At 28.1% G+C, this 18371-nt stretch overlaps 1 protein-coding gene across 1 annotated transcript; it reads left to right on the plus strand.

The window, feature by feature from the left end:
* The first annotated feature begins 1618 nt into the window (after nt 1–1618).
* LOC107453818 (cuticle protein 10.9) lies at nt 1619–17711 on the plus strand. Its single transcript, XM_016070782.4, has 4 exons — nt 1619–1755; nt 12103–12195; nt 14355–14650; nt 17414–17711. Exons 1-3 carry the CDS (start codon nt 1735–1737, stop codon nt 14625–14627), a joined length of 387 nt encoding a protein of 128 aa, XP_015926268.1. The 5' UTR covers nt 1619–1734; the 3' UTR covers nt 14628–14650; nt 17414–17711.
* The last annotated feature ends 660 nt before the right edge of the window (nt 17712–18371 follow it).

Consider the following 18371-nt stretch of genomic DNA (forward strand, 5'->3'; position numbering starts at 1 on the left):
CTTTCATTTAGGTCTGAAACCTCGTCAAAGACTGAAATCAACTTCATCACATAATCCAGTACAGTTTTATTCTTTCTTGAGTGAAACTAATCCGATATTACGTTACATTGTTATTCCAGACCTTAGATCAAACCCAAGCCTTTCTCATTAATAACTGATGCGTCATCTGAAGCTACACATCATTTGGTATAACTTCATTGTTTCATGAGTGAAACTATTCGATATTACGTTACAGTGCTATTCTGGACCTTAGCTCGACCAAGTCTTTCTCATTAAATTCTAAAACCTCATCCAAGACTGATGTAAACCTCATCACAAAATTCGGTACAGTTTTGTTCCTTCTTGAGTGAAACTAATTCGATATTATTATACATTGCTATTCTCGACCTTAGATCGAACCCAAACCTTTCTCATTAAGGTCAGAAACATCGTCTGAGTCTGAGGTTAAACTCATTTCATAATTTGGTATAGTTTTATTCTTTTTTTAGTGAAACTAATTTAATAATTACATTGTATTGTCATTCTGAACATTAGCACAAACCCAAATCTTTCTCATCAATACCTGATATGTCGTCTAAATCTGAAATCAAACTTATCCATTATTCGATATAGCTTCATTCTTTATGAGTGAAACTATTCGATATTACGTTACTTTGTTATTCCGAACCTTAACTCAAACTCAAGCCTTTCTCAGTAACGTCTGAAACGTCGTCCGAGGCCGATATCAAATTCATCACATAATTCGACATAGTTTTATTCTTTCTTGCATTAAACTAATTCGATATTACGCTGCATTGTTATTCTCGATTTACAAGAGTCAAACCCAAGACTTAATCATTAATATCTGATGCGTCATCTGAAGTTGAAATAAAACTTCGCCATTATTTATTATTTATTAAGTGAAACTAATTGTAAATTACGTTATATTGTTATTTTATGCCTTTGCTCAAACTTATGCCTTTTTTTTATTTCTGAAACGTTTTCTGGAGCTGAGATAAAACTCATCCTATATTTCGGTATAGTTTCATTCTTTCTTGAGTGAAACTAATTTCATATTACGCTGACATTGATTTTATATCAATATCTGGAACGTAACTTGCCTGCAACTTTAGTAATACTTAACTATAGTCTGATGCCCTGCTAGCATGAAATGAAATGATACTGTGCTATATCTTGTCAGCATTAAGCAATATGTACACTATAGTACATTGCGATATCATGCGATATCCCATACAACTTTCAAAACCTAACAGCCGCAACTGTCATTAAAATTTAATTAATTCAAAACAAAAACAAAAAAGGCTCGAAAAATTTAAAACTCAACACAATTTATAAATAATTACACAATATTTGCGGTATGCATAAATCGATTTTTGCCGTGACAATTATGAAACTAATAAATTCATGAAAAGAGCAAGCAAATTGTGGACCAATAAGGAAACAAGGAAAAGGAAACAATACCGGCCTTCGCTTACAAGAATAAACACAATAATCGAAATCTCACACCCAAATATTAATGAATAGTAAATTAAAGACAACACCATCGTGTGAATAGTTACCCCCGCCCCCTAACGGACGACCGCTGACCTACTAATGTCTACACTTTCTCCAGTTGAACGCGCACGCTATAATTCCACTATATAAGCTCCGTCTCCCATTATGAAGGAATCGTAGTTTCTCTGCCTATCACTTCAAGAAAGTTCGAATTTTGACGGATTACGATTTCATTCAATCATGAATAGAATTCTGTTCCATGTGAGTTCTCTTTTTTTTTTTTCTAATTTATGTAACATTTAGGATAAACATAGCTGTTACATTTCGATTTACTTTTTTAAAATTACATCTCAGCGTTTCAAATTATTCATTTTTAAGTGTATTAAAAAATATAATGAATGAAAAAGAATTATTTTTAAATTTAGTTAATATGATATAGTTGTATTGCCTAACTTTAAGATCTATACTGTAAATTTTCTGCCAATTAATGGAGGGGAATTAATTTTAAATTTAGTATGATATATTTGTATTGTATGATCTTAATATTGCAAATATTCTGTTAATGTTTTACGAAAAAGTAGTTGAAATTATTCATTTTATTTGGTAAAAAACGCAATGAATGAAAATTAATTGAATAAGAGAAATTTTAAATTTAATGATTATGACATATATTGGTATTATGTAACATTAAGACCCGTACTGCAAGTTTTTTGTTAATATGTTCCATAAAATTATTTGTAATCGTTTATTAAATAATATAACATTTGAAAATGAATGGAATGGAATTAGTTTTAAATTTAATCATTATTATATATTGCTTTGTGTAACTTTAAGATTAGTAATGCAATTTTTTTTGTTTATAATCTGCAAAAAATTATATGAAAATAAACTCCAAAAAATAATGCTAAATTTCAATTTTTATAAATCCGTGCAAAACTTACTAGCAGAAAAAAATTTCTTTATCATTATCCCTTTTTTAATAATTTATCTAAGTTTAAAAATGTAAATAATAATAAATTCATGTATTTAGTAAAGTTAATATTAAAGAACCAAGAAAGAAAGTTAATATTATCATGAATGTTATTATAATAATTGCAAAAAACACGAAATAAGTAAACATATATAATTTTCATCGTTTATTTCGTTTCAATAATTTAACTATTTATGAAAAGCTGAATATTGCAATTTAAGAAGAACGTAATAGTAATTAATTTTTACAGAGCAATTTTACCATTTAAATGTTTTTCCAATAAAAAAATTTAAAGCAATTAATACCCAAAATAAATTACAAAGTGTTAATTCACCCTGTTTATTCTAAAAATATTTTAGAGATTATAAAAATTAGTGTTCTGAAATATGACAAGTAATTTAATTCTTAAAATCATTTCATAATTTTAAAAATAAAATTTTACGGCAATTTATTGAACTATTTTTTTTAAAAAAAATCTGGCCTTTTTGGTAAAGATAAAACTTTTTTGTTCAAAATATATTCTATTGAATTAAACCAATTTATGAATCATTATTATGCTACAAAACATGAAAAACAATATCTTCTGAATTTTGCACTAATGCTTTATAATTACTTAAATTTTGAACGAAACTGACTGATTTCATGGATGATAAGTATTTCATGCTAACATATTGTATTAAAATAATTATTGTAGTACTCAATTAATTAAAAATTATTCCATAAAAAAGTATACAAATATTTTTTCTAATTTTAGGCAGATTATTCAGAAAATTTATTTAGACAAACCATTTATTCAGAGTTACTTTCTTCTGGAGTGTTTTTTATTATTCTTTTTCAAATATTCACTATTCTTTAATCACTATTCAAATTTATACTTTTGGAAAGTTATCGCTAAAATTTTGAAACATAAAAATATAACAAACTTTGAAGGAGAATTTTTTAATCAGAAAAAATAAAATTGCTAAATTTAAACTTTTACCTTAGTAAGCATAATATTGAATTATATCTGTATATATTATGCTGAATTTTAGTTACTATGTAGTACGTATCCTACTCTCCCAAAACAATCAAAAACAATTTCCAAAAATATATATTATACTATCTAAAATATAACAGATCTATAAGCAAACAAGCATAGTATCTGACAAACCTTAAAGTTCCCTTTTTTCAATATTATTAAGTTTGTTTCGCACATAATTAAAAATAATTATAGCATTTCGCGTAATTTATTAGATTCAAATATATTTCTTATTAAAAAAAATTGAGAATTTTTTTCATTGTCATATAATACATTCACGACTGTGTTTAATTATACCTCTTACTAAAATATCTTTTACAACTGACAATTTTCCCCAAATCAAAGAAGTTTGAACATTATCAATATTAAAATCATACAAGATAAAAGCCACAAACATCCTATAATAAGAGAAAATGTGGAAATGCATAAAATATTCTGTAAAATGTTAATAATTATGATAAAAATTATTTTAACTTAAGTAGTAGTTGTGTTTAAAAAGAAATTCAAATTTCGAGTAATACTTTCATTTAAATTTTTGCAAGCTTTTTTGTATAGTTTCATTTGTATACATTTATTAAATACTTTCCTTTTAAAACTTCTCAAATTGCGATTAAAAAGACTTATTTTTCGTTCTCTAATGCAGGATACACATATCATAAAAATTTATTGAAGGCATATTTGGATAATTCACTTCATTTTTCACTTTTTTGAAGAAAAAAAATTAAAAAAAGAACATTCTCTTCATGTTCGTAGATTTTTATATGACTTTTCATTTATACGTCAATATAAAATAAGTCCCAATTGGTGAATCCATTACAAAGTTCAAAAAGGTACTGGAGCTTTTATGCAAATTTTATTGTGCTTAAAAATATTACAATATGAAAAAATAAATTTTTCTTAAATTCTCAGTAGCTCTTTACAAAGTTTGAGAATAACTTTATAATAATATATTATGTAAAAGCATCAAACCGTAATCTTAAAAAAAAATATTAATAAAGCTTGTAACTATGATTTATTGGAAAAATTTACAAAAAAAGTTTTCAAGTATATTTAAAAACTTGTTTATTTGAAATGCGTGTAAATAAAAGTTTTTTTTTAATAAACACCTTAAATGAACTTTAACATCAGATGTAGTAAATATAATGAATATAAATAGTTTAAGTATAAAGCATAAATATAGTCGAATTCTTTCAACTCGAGAAGAAGACATCTGATACTCAACCACCTGACCTATAACCTCAGCGACACTTTTTTTTTAAATTTTTTTTCCCATTCCATCATCACTACAAAGAAAGTCTTCTTTTCTTTTTCACACTAGCTACAAAATTAAGAACTAGAAAGAATTAAGATACTAAGCATGAGAGCTGTCATAAGCATGAAAGCGTAAACGTACATGTTAACGATTTTCAGAAGAATAATTCCTTTTTCGCGTGGACAAAAAAAAAGCTGAAACAAACTGAGCTATGAATTGGGAAAAACAGAAAGGTTAAAAACGAATAATTCATATCAACGAGAAAAGTGTCGATATTACTTTTTAACTATGCCTATACAGGTTCAATAATAATTATTTTATTCGCAATAATAACAGTAGCTTTACAGTTATTGCCGAAAGTTCTAAAATTTATAATTCTGAAAATCTTTAGTAGTACCTGCTTTTTAAAACCATTTTTATTATTTTGCTTCTGAACGTTTTTCTATTGCATTCATTTATTTCAATTTAAAACTTTTTATTTCAATGACTAATTTCCGACTAAAAATTCGAATTTTTTAAAGAGGAATTAATTTCAAATATTTTAATAATTGCTTTGCTCTTATGATTTACGCTAGAACACATTTTAAATGTTAAACTTAAATTAACATTCAAAATGTTAAGCTTAGCATGCTTAACTTAATAGCGAGAGAAGCGTACATAGTTTTCAAAGCAACCATATAAAATTAGAGACCAGTCTTCGGAAGTCTGCGAACCAGGGGGGGGGGAGCCCACTAGAAAAAAATTGTACTTCCTCATAAATGTCGTGCTATGTTAATCAAATGAATATTTAAATTAGCAGTACTTGTTAAAATCCAATCACAAGTGTTTGTACTGTTATATTCGAGCTGCTTAAAACTTTCCATTTAGGGATGTTTTACCGTACTAAAAACGTTTTTCCAGAACAAGTAATATAGGTTTTATGTTTGGGGCAATAAAGTAATGAGCTGCATTTCTAAATTATAAAGGAGAGCGTTTTTGACAAATGTTTCTGCTGAAAAAGGAAGCGATTATTTTGCCAACTATAGGATGCTTCAATCCATTGTGCTGCTCTCTAGGGGATATTCCGCAAATTCGTGGAGTACCTACCTGGAAACAACACTTAGATACACATTGAGGGAAAATATCAACATTGGAAAAGAATGTAACGTATCACTTTGCTGCCTCAAACTCCTTATATGTTGAAGATATAGCTATCAAGGGTATAGATATCAAGCTAGGCTACTAGTTTGAGAATCAGCTCCCATTTCGATCTACAACCTATAACTTAAGGAGTTCTGTTTTTTATTCTCTTCTACTTTTTTCAGCATATTTATTTTGATTTTTTTGTTTTTGAATAATTATAATAAGAATGTTTACATCAGAATTTAAATACATTATCTTCTTGAGCGTGAGATAAAACAAAATAATTCTAAACAGTTTCGTGAATTTCCTCTTAAGCGATTTGAATCTATTAATGACAAGCACCCGGATGAGCAAAAATACGAAAACCTTCAGATAAAACAATAGGTACTTTCAAACTGAAAGGTGAAAAGTGGGATATGGGTTTGTATTCAGTTAAAAATAGACATTCTTTTTACGACATAAAACTTGATTTATTTTACAATTTATAAACATTCTAAATAATACTGAAATCTGATCTATATTCTCATCGAATAAAGGAATAACAAGCAAGAAAGTAAGAAAATTTCAGGATTTTTTTTCAGTAAAACAATGATATGAATTAAAATTCGGAGAAAGGTCATTTATTGTAAAGCCAGTGAAGTGTAAAATCGAATTATTTCAAAGGAAAACAAAACAAAAGTGCATTTTTTATTTGATGAGGCTTTACTTTCTCCGTTGGACCAGCAGACCCTGAAAAGAAAAGAAATTAATTTCAATTATCTATGCGAATAGCTACAGAAGTAAAAGGATTAGTTTAAGATTTCAAGACTGTGATCATGTACATGTGATCACGCAATTCTCCCTACAAGACCCAAAATATCAAGTATAAAGTGAATTTTTCTGACTCAAGCCGCCCATGATCACACTGGCGTATTGTGAATTCGGTACTCTCGTATTACAACTCGTATTAGTATACTCTTGGAGAGTGCGAGATTGTGTAAATGCTTCTTTCGCTTTTCTCCGATCCTGAAAGGGTTATATACTCACTTTCCGATGACCGAAAACAAAGCGAAAATATTTTCAATTATCTATGCAAATAACTACAGAAGTAAAAGGATTAATTTAACCTTTCAAAGCCCGTAATCATATACATGTGATCATGCGATTCTCCCTACAAGATCCAAAATATCATTTATGAAACAAATTTTTGTAACTCAAGCAGCCCATGATCACACGGGCGTATTCTGAATTCGCCGCTCTCGTATTACAACTCGTATTAGTATACTCTTTTGTACGTATACTCTCAGAGCGTGTGAGTCTGTGTAAATGCTTCTTTCGCTTTTCTCCGATCCTGAACGGGTTATATACTGATTTTCCGATGACCGAAAACAAAACGAAAATATTTTCAATTATCTATGCGAATAACTACAGAAGTAAAAGGATTAATTTTAACTTTCAAGACCGTAATCATATATACGTGATCACGCGATTCTCCCTACAAGACCCAAAATATCATTTATGAAACAATTTTTTCTAACTCAAGCAGCCCATGATCACACGGGCGTATTCTGAATTCGGCTCTCTCGTATTACAACTCGTATTAGTATACTCTTTAGTACGTATACTCTCGGAGCGTGTGAGTCAGGGGAAATGTTTCCTTCGCTTTTCTCCGATCGCGAACTAGTTAAAATACCGACTTTTATTTAAGAATTACATGAATTTAAAACTAAATAAATAAAAAACTTCTCAATGAAATCGTTAGATATTTGTGTATAAGAAATAGAGTTAAACGAAGAAAAAAATTATTCTTAAATTACCGTACTCCCGTAAAAGAAAGTAATAAGTTTTTTTAAAAAAAGCAGAAGGAAAGCTATACTTTTTATTAGAAATTTGACATCTCTGTACTTGTTGAGCCTAAATATTTACACGGAAATATATAGAAGAATATTCTGGTGAAATTTCCGTAGTGCATGGCAATGACATTTCTAATAAAAATAAATAAATAAAAGACATTATTCTAGTGATAAAACTAAAATATATGATATTAAAACCATTCATTTAGTAATTTTTCCGTTCGTAAAGTGAATGTTTTCCGGTTGATTTTCAAAACTGCAGTTCTTATTGCCTCACACTTAGTAAAAATACAAGACTGAAAAGTAAATTTGGCAGAGTAAATAATTTTTATGCCATTATCAACAGTGTAAAAAATTTTGGTGTATAGCTGCCATCATTTTCGGAGTTGAGGTGTAACTAAAAAATTTTACAGTGCATATAGAAGATTTATAACTGTCGTTGAACAGCCGACCCAATTTTTGGTTTACGACTACTAATGTTCAACTCTATAGCCTTGAAATTTTGATAAAGGAACTCTTGGATCAAGCATTGGGAGAAATATGCCTTCGTGGAGGACTCCTTTAATGGAACTAATCCTCATTTGCATTACATGGAGAGGAAAACTTCCCACAGTTAGCCTGACGGCAAGGGGACTCTAACCAGGGTTCGCCAAGTGGGCCCACTTTGAAAAAACCCGCCCGGGTTTTATCGGGTGGGCCCACCTTGAAAAAACCCTCTCAGAACGATAAGTGGGTTTTTTCACATTTTTTATTTATTTTTTTACTAAAACTTATTGTTTTGCATTTACTTTTATATAATTTATTGTGCAGCATAAATTTGTCAAATAGAGTTGCTTGATTTATGTGATTAAGTTTTTAATATTAGTAAAGTAAAAGAAGCTCGAATCTTCATATAATTTTATAGTAGGTACTATTGAAAACTTTAAGTGGGTTTTTTCAAAAAGTAATATTTTAATGGTATTAAATCAAATAATAATTTAAATAATATAGTCTGAAAAGATCAATTTTTCGAATATAGTTGCGTGCTTTTTATATTAATAAGCAAGTTATTATTATTAATTCATATGTTTAAAAAAATTGAAAAGAAACAATTTTTTTTCTCTTTTTACCAAGTGATACATTAACAAATTTAAACAGTTTTATTTTCTGGCTTTAAAAAAAAAGAAAAAAATTTTTATAAGAGTAAAAGTCAGATGAAATTTTAGTGCTTACTTATACAACACTATTTAATAAATAAAAATATTTTCACAGTAAAATTTATGAGCACTAAATGAAAAAACCCAATTTTCCCCGGGTTTTTTCAAATAAAACCCAATTTTCCCCGGGTTTTTTCAAATAAAACCCAATTTTCCCCGGGTTTTTTCAATAAAACCCAGGCGGGTTGGGTTTTTTCAAAAATCCCCGGGTTTTTTCAAACCCTGACTCTAACCCATGATCCGTCTACCACTGTGGATATTTTACGTCAGCACTGCGGTCGGTGCAAGCCAGATGCAGAATTCGTATCAACCAGCCATTGCTGGGATTCATTCTGGGCACGCTCTATTCCCTGAGCCATCACGGCTTTTACAGTGCATGTAGTCACGTTTTTTATTTAATTTTTCAGTTTTATTTATTTATTTATTCAATTTTTTGACTAACAGCACATAATTTCAAGCGCATTACAAACAATTTAATGTCTTCATTGAAAAGAAAATCTATTAAAAAAGACATAAATTTTCCGCAATATGTTTGCTTTAACAGTTTCACGCAATTCTTAGTTTATCAATTTTATATAATTTTTTATGTAATTTTTTAAAATTGCAGTTCTGCACTTTACTGTATAAGGTATCATTATATAACTAACAAATTTCACCACATTTACTACCAAACAGCGTGGTAATTAATTGTTTCATTGTTTATTTTATTATTTATTTTTTTAAGAAAGTTAGTGAATAAAGCATTTTTACAGTAGCAATTTTAATTACTTTACTCCAAAACGCATTGTTTTTAAAAATATTAATACATCAGAATTAATAAAATTCAATTTTAAATCAAAATAATATTTTCACTGTGTTAAATATGCATTTTTTATAAAGAACGTTTCAATTTCTTATTTGAAATACAATTTATTCAATATGTACAAAGCAGCAAATAGTAGCAAAAGACGGTTCTTGAAATTTTTTTATTTTAAATTTGAATATTTAGTTCGATTTTTTGGACGGAATTCGTTGAACACAATTGAAAAAAATTTGTCAATTAACAAAAATATTCGCATTGTATACGGAATGAATTATCTTAATATTTTTACTTAAGAAATGAAAAACATTAAAATCCTTAAAAAGACAGTTGCAATATTTAGTTCAAGGACAACTTAATTCTTTTAAGAATAATCTGGAGGAAAAAAAAAATAAAATTAGTTGAGAAAACCTTTATATAAATAGAGTTTGAAAAACACACGAAATGTATTTTTATCTTTATCATAGCAGAACACTAAATGAAAGTAGTATTAAAATTGCACTTATAGCACTTTAATAATTGTTTTGAAGCCAAATTAGAAACTCGGCAGCTCTTTTGAAATTGAATAATGATAAGAGAACGTAGTATAATAAAAACTCATTTGAAATAATAATATTCAAGAGATGAATACAAATTAGATACCGTTATTCATCTACGCATTTACATCTGATTAAATTTGCTCCCTAATTAAAAATAAACTCATTTCACTGACCTAAAATGTGAATATTTTAGCTTCGATCGGAATTAATTGTGAATTGTTATTTTCCTTTCTTTATATATATCAAAATTTAAATCTCCACGCAAATTCATTCCGCTTTGATTAAGAAAAATAAAGTTAACATTAATTAACTACATACAAATATGTCATGAAGAACTTTCTTAAATAGATGCAGTTTATTTTTAATTGCAAATATGATTTATGCAATGATTTCTGATCAGAAATATGACATTATCAAGTTTGGATTTTTTGGAAAACTAATGACTATCCAATTAAAAGTAATTTTTACAGAGTTCTTAACTATTAAAAGCAGTCAAGCAGTTTACAATCAAATTACAGTCATTTAAAGTTTACAATAGCTACTCAAAAATAAGCAACCTTAACAAAGTTGGGTAAATAGCATTAGTAAGCAGTAGCGCCGTCTATCGGCTTAAGGCTGCATTTCTACGTAAACATTCCTTTATGAAATATGGTTTATTAGGTCCCCTTTACCTGCCTTTACATTTTTGATGAATATTTTTGAACCACCCTGTATGATAACTTCATTGCCTTTCGTTACAACAATATACTCCTCTACAACAATATTATATATATATATATATATATATATATATATATATATATATATATATATATATATATATATATATATATATATATATATATATATATATATATATATATATATATATATATATATATATATATATATATATATATATATATATATATATATATATATATATATATATATATATATATATATATATATATATATATATATATATATATATATATATATATATATATATATATATATATATATATATATATATATATATATATATATATATATATATATATATATATATATATATATATATATATGCAAAAATTAAATACTTTCGTATTAATAAAAGCATTAAAACTCTTTCGCTTTCATAAAATGTCTTTGTTAAAGAATAAGCATAAAAATATTCTATTTTGGGAATTGAAGGCTGAAAACATACCATTGAATTATAATTAGATTTATATATCAAAAGAAGGAGTTATTTTTAGAATCTTTCCCTCTTTCACCTCCATATTAGGAAACATTAAATGATTTTCCTTAATGCGTAAGGCTTCAAGACTGAGCCTTTTCACCTTTTTTCCATTAGTATATAATGCAGGAGCAATTGTTTTTGCGTGTCTCTTGCTGAATAATGTGTTTCATGTAAGATCTGACGGAACCATCCGGAGTTTTGTCCTCACCCCTTCCCTTGTGGAGTGTGGATTGAACTGTTATAACCACCAGCCTACCTTTAAATAAACCTTTTGAGAACGTATTATGGCTTACGATTGAATTATTCAAGCTGAATACAACAATGATAGCAAGGATGTAGCCCTGTTATATATATATATATATATATATATATATATATATATATATATATATATATATATATATATATATATATATATATATATATATATATATATATATATATATATATATATATATATATATATATATATATTTAAATGGAGCGAGCTACCAAAAAACATTTATTACTCTCATGAAAATATGAGCATGGTCTTTCTTTTCAGACTCCTTTACACAGTCAAAAGCTAGTTTTTATTGAAAAAAAGTGATTATTCAAGATTTTCTGTGTTAATTTTCAGGCATAAAGCAGTTAAAAACATTTTGGTTTGACTTTTCAGGTACTTACAGTAGCTTTCAGCTTACTTGTGATCAGTGTTTCAGCAGAATATCCAGGTTATGAATCCATAAATGCCTATGGATATGAGCCAAAAGTAAGTAGCAAACATTAAAGTATGAAATTATGCAGAATGTTCGTAAAGTGTCAAAACGACCATATAACTCGAGCAATACTCATCTAATTAAAAGTTTAGAAATAATTTCATATAATGCATTTCATAACACCCCATCATCACCTCTTATGACTCTCATTTTCATTTCAAGATTGCAGTGCCATCTGTGAACCAAAATTCAAAAAGTGAGACCAAATCGGGTTATTTTTTTCTGAAGAATCCAAATCCATGTTCAATATTGTGTAAATTAAAATTATCCTATAATGATGTTAAGTTACTCTATTTCCCAAGAGGTCAAGTTAGGGGGTAAGTTTGGTAAGATTAAATGCGTCTTTTGAAAATATTTCTTTCGTGTTTTTTAGATTTATGAACTGATGTTTATTTCTCGAAATATTTGACAATTTTTATTTTTAAACACACTGCATATCAATTAAATAATCTAATCTTACTATTAATGTAATCTTAACTTATATTTTAACTCATTAATTAATGATTGTTTAAAAAAATTAATGTATCTTGATATATTTCAATATTCTCTGAAATGAAACTTTCATTATTGATGTTAATGTAAGTCAATGCAAAGCAAGGGATATACAAAGAAATGTAAATCTTTTTTTTAACGCTATTTACTAAGGAAAAATTTTAAAACTCGAAAATGTAATTTTGAAATGAAGAACATTTCAAAAAAGTTCAATACCGAAATAGAAATTTCTATACATTTTGTTGAATGCAGTTTAAATCAGTGTTTAAATCATATTTTAAAACCCTTCAAAGAAAACTTCCAAAAATATCTGAGGAAACTGTCAGCATCAAATTGCGAATGATGTTTTTATTAACGAAAATTGTATTAGCTATTATGACAAAAAAAATGTAAGAACATGAGTTAAAAATCGGTGCTGCCGGTCTTAAAAAAAAGATTTATTACTTTAAAAAAAATATTATATTAAAAAGAAAATTTTTAAATTCTCATTGATTTAGAATAAAGCTTATTAATCTGTATGTCTTTAGCTTTTGATCGAGAAAAATTATATTTTATTTTCGAATTATTCAACTCGAAACATTACTTTTATTTACCAATCTAAAAAAAGTATTTTTGAAAATTTTGGAGGCGACAGCAATTTTGAAAATGAAATGCAATTTCTTTCTTTTCAAACTCAATTTCATTTCAGTTGTATAAAATTTTTGCATTGTAAGTTTAAAAATTTTAACAGTTTTACTTCAAACAAACAGAAATATTTGGAATCTTTCTTCATTCCTTAAACATGCACTAAATATTATTACATTGGCACATTTTCCAACGAATGTCACAGATGGTAAAATAATTTTTAAAAAAATAAGCTTTGCTCCAGTTAAAATAAATTTATCATTCTTTCTTTTATCACTTCCGTTTTTTACAGTACTCTTATTCTTTTTAGAACCATTTCTTTAACATTTTTATTCCTTTCGGAGCTTTATATTCTTGAAGCACATTTTGAAACCTTTTATTCCATTTAGCACTCTTAGTCTTTTTAGCGACTTTTCAATTTTTTTCCTTCTCTTGGCACTAATTATTACCACACCTTTTGTTTTAAGCCTCTATTTTTTTACCCTCTAGTCCTTTTTAAAAACCCTGATTCATTTTAGCCTCCTTTTAAATCACTTCACTTCTTTTTAGAATCCTCTTTTTAACCATTCTAATTATTTTTAGCATAATTTTTAACCATTTTATTTCTTTTTAACCTCCTTTTTTAACCACTCCAATTCTTTTTAGAATCCTTTTTTTAACCATTCTAATTCTTTTTAGCATCTTCTTTGAACCATTTTACTTATTTTTAGTTTCCTTTTTCAACCACTCCAATTCTTTTTAGAATCCTTTTTTTTTAACCACTCTAATTCTTTTTAGCATTTTTCTTTAATCATTTTATTTCTTTTAAGCCTCCTTTTTGTAATCTCTTCACTTCTTTTTAGAATCCTTTTTAAACTATTCTAATTCTTTTTATCATCTTTTTTTAACCATTTTATTTCTTTTTAGTTTCCTTTTTTAACCACTCCAATTCTTTTTAGAATCCTTTTTCTTAACCACTCTAATTCTTTTTAGCATCTTTCTTTAATCATTTTATTTTTTTTAGCTTCCTTTTTTTAATCACTTCAATTCTCTTTAGCACCCACCACATCCATATGGATTCGGTTATGAGATTAAGGACCACCACGGCAATCAACAGTACAGAAAAGAACACAGTGACGGCAAAAAAGTCATTGGTAGCTACGGATACACCGACGCTCACGGAATTCATCGTCTTGTAGACTACGTAGCCGACGAACATGGTTTCAGAGCCAAAGTGAGAACCAACGAACCAGGAACCGCTAACCAAGATCCTGCCAGTGTCCATATGCAATCAACATCATACCACGGCCATTTGGGAGATTATCATTAAGGTTTCCTGAATAAAACAAAAGAGTATGTATTTTGTATAAATATTTTTTTTAAAAATTGGTAGCGCATCGTTGACTGTGTTTCACTAAAGCTTATGCACTCTTAGAAATTTCTCTGAAAAATGTTTAAATAACAATTTATTCAATTGTGGTTTTAACAGCTTTCACCCAATACAACCAGAATTTTATAGCACCAACTAGGACCACCCAATAAAGCCACTTAGTTCCTTGTAGTTGTGTACAAATTATAGCCAAGAGGGCTAATCCATCAATCTCATGACCGACAGAACGGTGGTTTTACCCCCAGCGTTGACACCACAATATTTAGTCCAATCCCTTCAACACGTGAAGAGTAGTTTCTAGTGTCCTGCATTTACCAATTTCTGACCCTAACTAAACTATTAAAATACGATACTCTGTTTCACGCATAGATAGCAGCACCATAAAACTTCTTAAAACAAAAAAAATCTAATATTTCCCATCTCTTACCATAGGTGAAACAGCCATTCCACGGTTCATTTGACAAAACGCAACTCAACCACAACTTAGCTCCAATGTCTAGTTAAATCTCTTTGTTTACGGTCTTGAAACCATGCTAGTTGTTAATGGTTAAAAAACCGTATAGTTTTATAAATATGGTTTCTTAACCATGCTAATTGTGAACAGTTTTAAAACGGTAGGTATGAAAAATGTTCTTTACTGTAAACCTTACGGTTAATTGGAAGGGCAGACTGCTGCCGGTTATTTTACCATAATTTTAGAATGGAAATTCTGAGTTAAGCTTTAAAAGGTAAATAATTAGCTCATATATATAAAATGTACATTATAAATATTATAATAGAGAATATAATAATTTGACATTTGAAATATAATTCATGTGTTAAAATAAAACCTGTTAAAAAAAGCATTTAGGACTGTGATTAATTTAAATAAATTATACCTTAAATTATTAAAAGGGGTTTTTTTTTTGCTATTTCTTATAAAACCTAGAATTTAAGTTCTAAACCAAGTTCTTCCAAATTTTATATTTCAACAGTTTTGAAAACGATAGTGTCTGAAGAAAAACTGACGTGATTCCTAATAATTCCATTTCTTTTCCTGTTGAAAAAACAACCATCTTTATATACTCAGTTTTAAAATGGAGAGTTGGAAATTAAGAAAACTTTTGAAATAAATTGATTTGTTTTTAAAGTAATACAAGTATTAAATATAACTTTGAATATTTGGTTAAATTCTAAAACACTCATTGTTACTATACGATTCTTGTCCTATTAGAACACTTTAACTCAATTTTGAAGTGACAAATTAAAGAACATACAGCTTGTTTCAACTTTTGTACAAAAAATGTTGGGGACCGGGAGAGCTTGGTTGGTAGGTAGCTGGACTTCAGCTCGTAAGAACGGGAGTTTGAATCCAGCCGACCAAATACTCCCCGTGTAGCAAATGGTGACTGGTGCACGTTAAATCTTTTGGGTCATAAAGTCCTTCGTGTTCCCATAACAAATTATACCTCTGGAAGTACTGGATTGGAGATGGATCGAGTTCATGTCAAAATTACAATCTGTGGATGAATGAATGAATGAATGAATGGATGTATGAATGGGTTCTATAAACGGGTGTGACGTATGGGTGTGGCAGAAGTCAAAAGTTTGGCAATAGATGGCGCCACTGCAAAACAAGAACAATCGCAACCCAATTGCCTCAATGGCCTACGTCAACAACAACAACAAATTTTATGAAAACAAACAAGAATTAATAATATATATAAATAAATATAATTTGAGGAACTTGCCATTTGCGAAAGATAATAAAAGTATTAGATAAGATTTATGCTGTTGCACAATCAATAAATTTTTTTCAAGAAAAGAGAGACGCATTGGTAAACTTTTATCTATGAAAACAGATTGGCTGTCTATGGTTTATCTATGAAAACATCGTCAAAGAATGCCTCCCTTATGAAATTTGTTTTAGCTTGTATCATTAATAGAATATAAAGTTACATTAAAAAAAAAATGGAAATTTTATTTGATTTTAAGTAAAATCATTGTTGATTTACGGTAATATTTGATGATTCAAATCATTTGCAGTTGAGAAATGTTACTGAAAATGCAATTTATCCATTTTTTTTTTTAGTGTTAAAAGTTAGATAATTTAAATACTGAATTTAAAGAGTTAAGATTGAATTAGTTTTAAGTATTCTTAATTTACAAGAAGTTAGTAGAAAATTAACATACATTTCAAAATTTTATTTTTTAGCAAAAATATGTGTGTAACCAATATCAGTAACCAACATGTCTGTTTATTTAAAAGACACCATTAGTGAACGTGTTTTAATGTTAATATTATTGTCATACAAAAAAAATCAATAATTAAAAAATATTATGTAATGAATTCAAAAAAATCTCAAAAAACATTTTATCTGTAAAAATTTTTACTGTATGCCATGAAACATAATAAAAAAGAACTTTTTTGTGTATTATATGCTCGACAATTTTATGCAACTTCTTAATAAATGTACAATATAGTTTCTATTTACAATACTACACACTTTATAAGACGTCAAGCATATTTTATAACTTTTTTTCTTCTTTTTTCTAGTTTTTAAAAATTCTTATAAGCTAAAACCAAGAAAAAAAATATATAAAATATTCGCAACATTCTTTATTAAACATCAGAATCGCCTGCCCCTTTTATCAACGGTTATGTGTCATTTTAACGTTATGAAATTGCAAACTAGTAAAGAAATACCTTGTTATTTTGATATGCTTTTCTTTAATTTCTATTACAGGATTTTGCATGGTCAACAGAACTGATTAAAAGACGATTTTGTACATAAAGGACAATTTTAAATGATACCTTTCATTGAATCAACTGCCAATATGCATTTCATAGATCATTCTCACTCATGCATCTGGAATTGGTTCATTTTATAAAATCATCTCTCGAAAAAAAAATCATATTTATATTATTTGTGTTTATGCTTTGTGTTCTGCAATCTATGATACACATAGTTGTATTTATTTTGCATTGACAGTACTGTGAAATGTCCAATGTGATATGTAAATAAAGTGCGTGTTTGAACTGAATTGCAATTTACTTATTTTTTATTTGCTTCTCTCTTTAAATGAGGAATTAAATAATTTGATTATATGTTGTGTTAACAGCTAAATTTCAGCAATTATTTTTGAATTTTATAAAAAAAACTAAAGTGTAGGAAATTCTCTGCTGTTAATTTTCTTCTCGTTTGACATGAGTTAATGCAACAATTGGCTTTATCGCTCTACAATTAATTGACCAGAACGAGGTGGTCTTTCAGGTCAAATCTGCCATTTTTATTTTGTAACACACATCACAAAGAATTTTTCAAGCTATGGAACTTTCTCTATACACAGCAAAGATATCACGAGCGGCTTTTGAAACCTCAGAACTGTGATTAATAGCAAAAGGAGGCATTCGTATTTTTTCAAATTAACATTTCATTTTTATGATATGTATATTAACATAAATGCCGGCCAAGTGACGCCCGCCTGACTGCAAAGCCAGTGGCTGCGGTTCGAATCCCGCTCTGGGCATGGATGTTTCTCTCTTGTGTTGTCCTCTGTTATGTGTAATGTGTGAATGTGGCCTGGGTGGGATGTGGAACGGGTTTGTGGCAGTGTGTCGTGGGTAATGTTGCTCACCTCCGTAACTTTGGTTCACAGGTGCCCACTGAGTAGCGTAAAATGAGTAATAATTCCGGCATTTTC

The sequence above is a fragment of the Parasteatoda tepidariorum genome, chromosome 1 (genome assembly GCF_982258835.1).
Source record: "Parasteatoda tepidariorum strain Cologne lab strain chromosome 1, Ptep-v5.0, whole genome shotgun sequence".
Classification (NCBI taxonomy): Eukaryota; Metazoa; Arthropoda; class Arachnida; order Araneae; family Theridiidae; genus Parasteatoda; species Parasteatoda tepidariorum.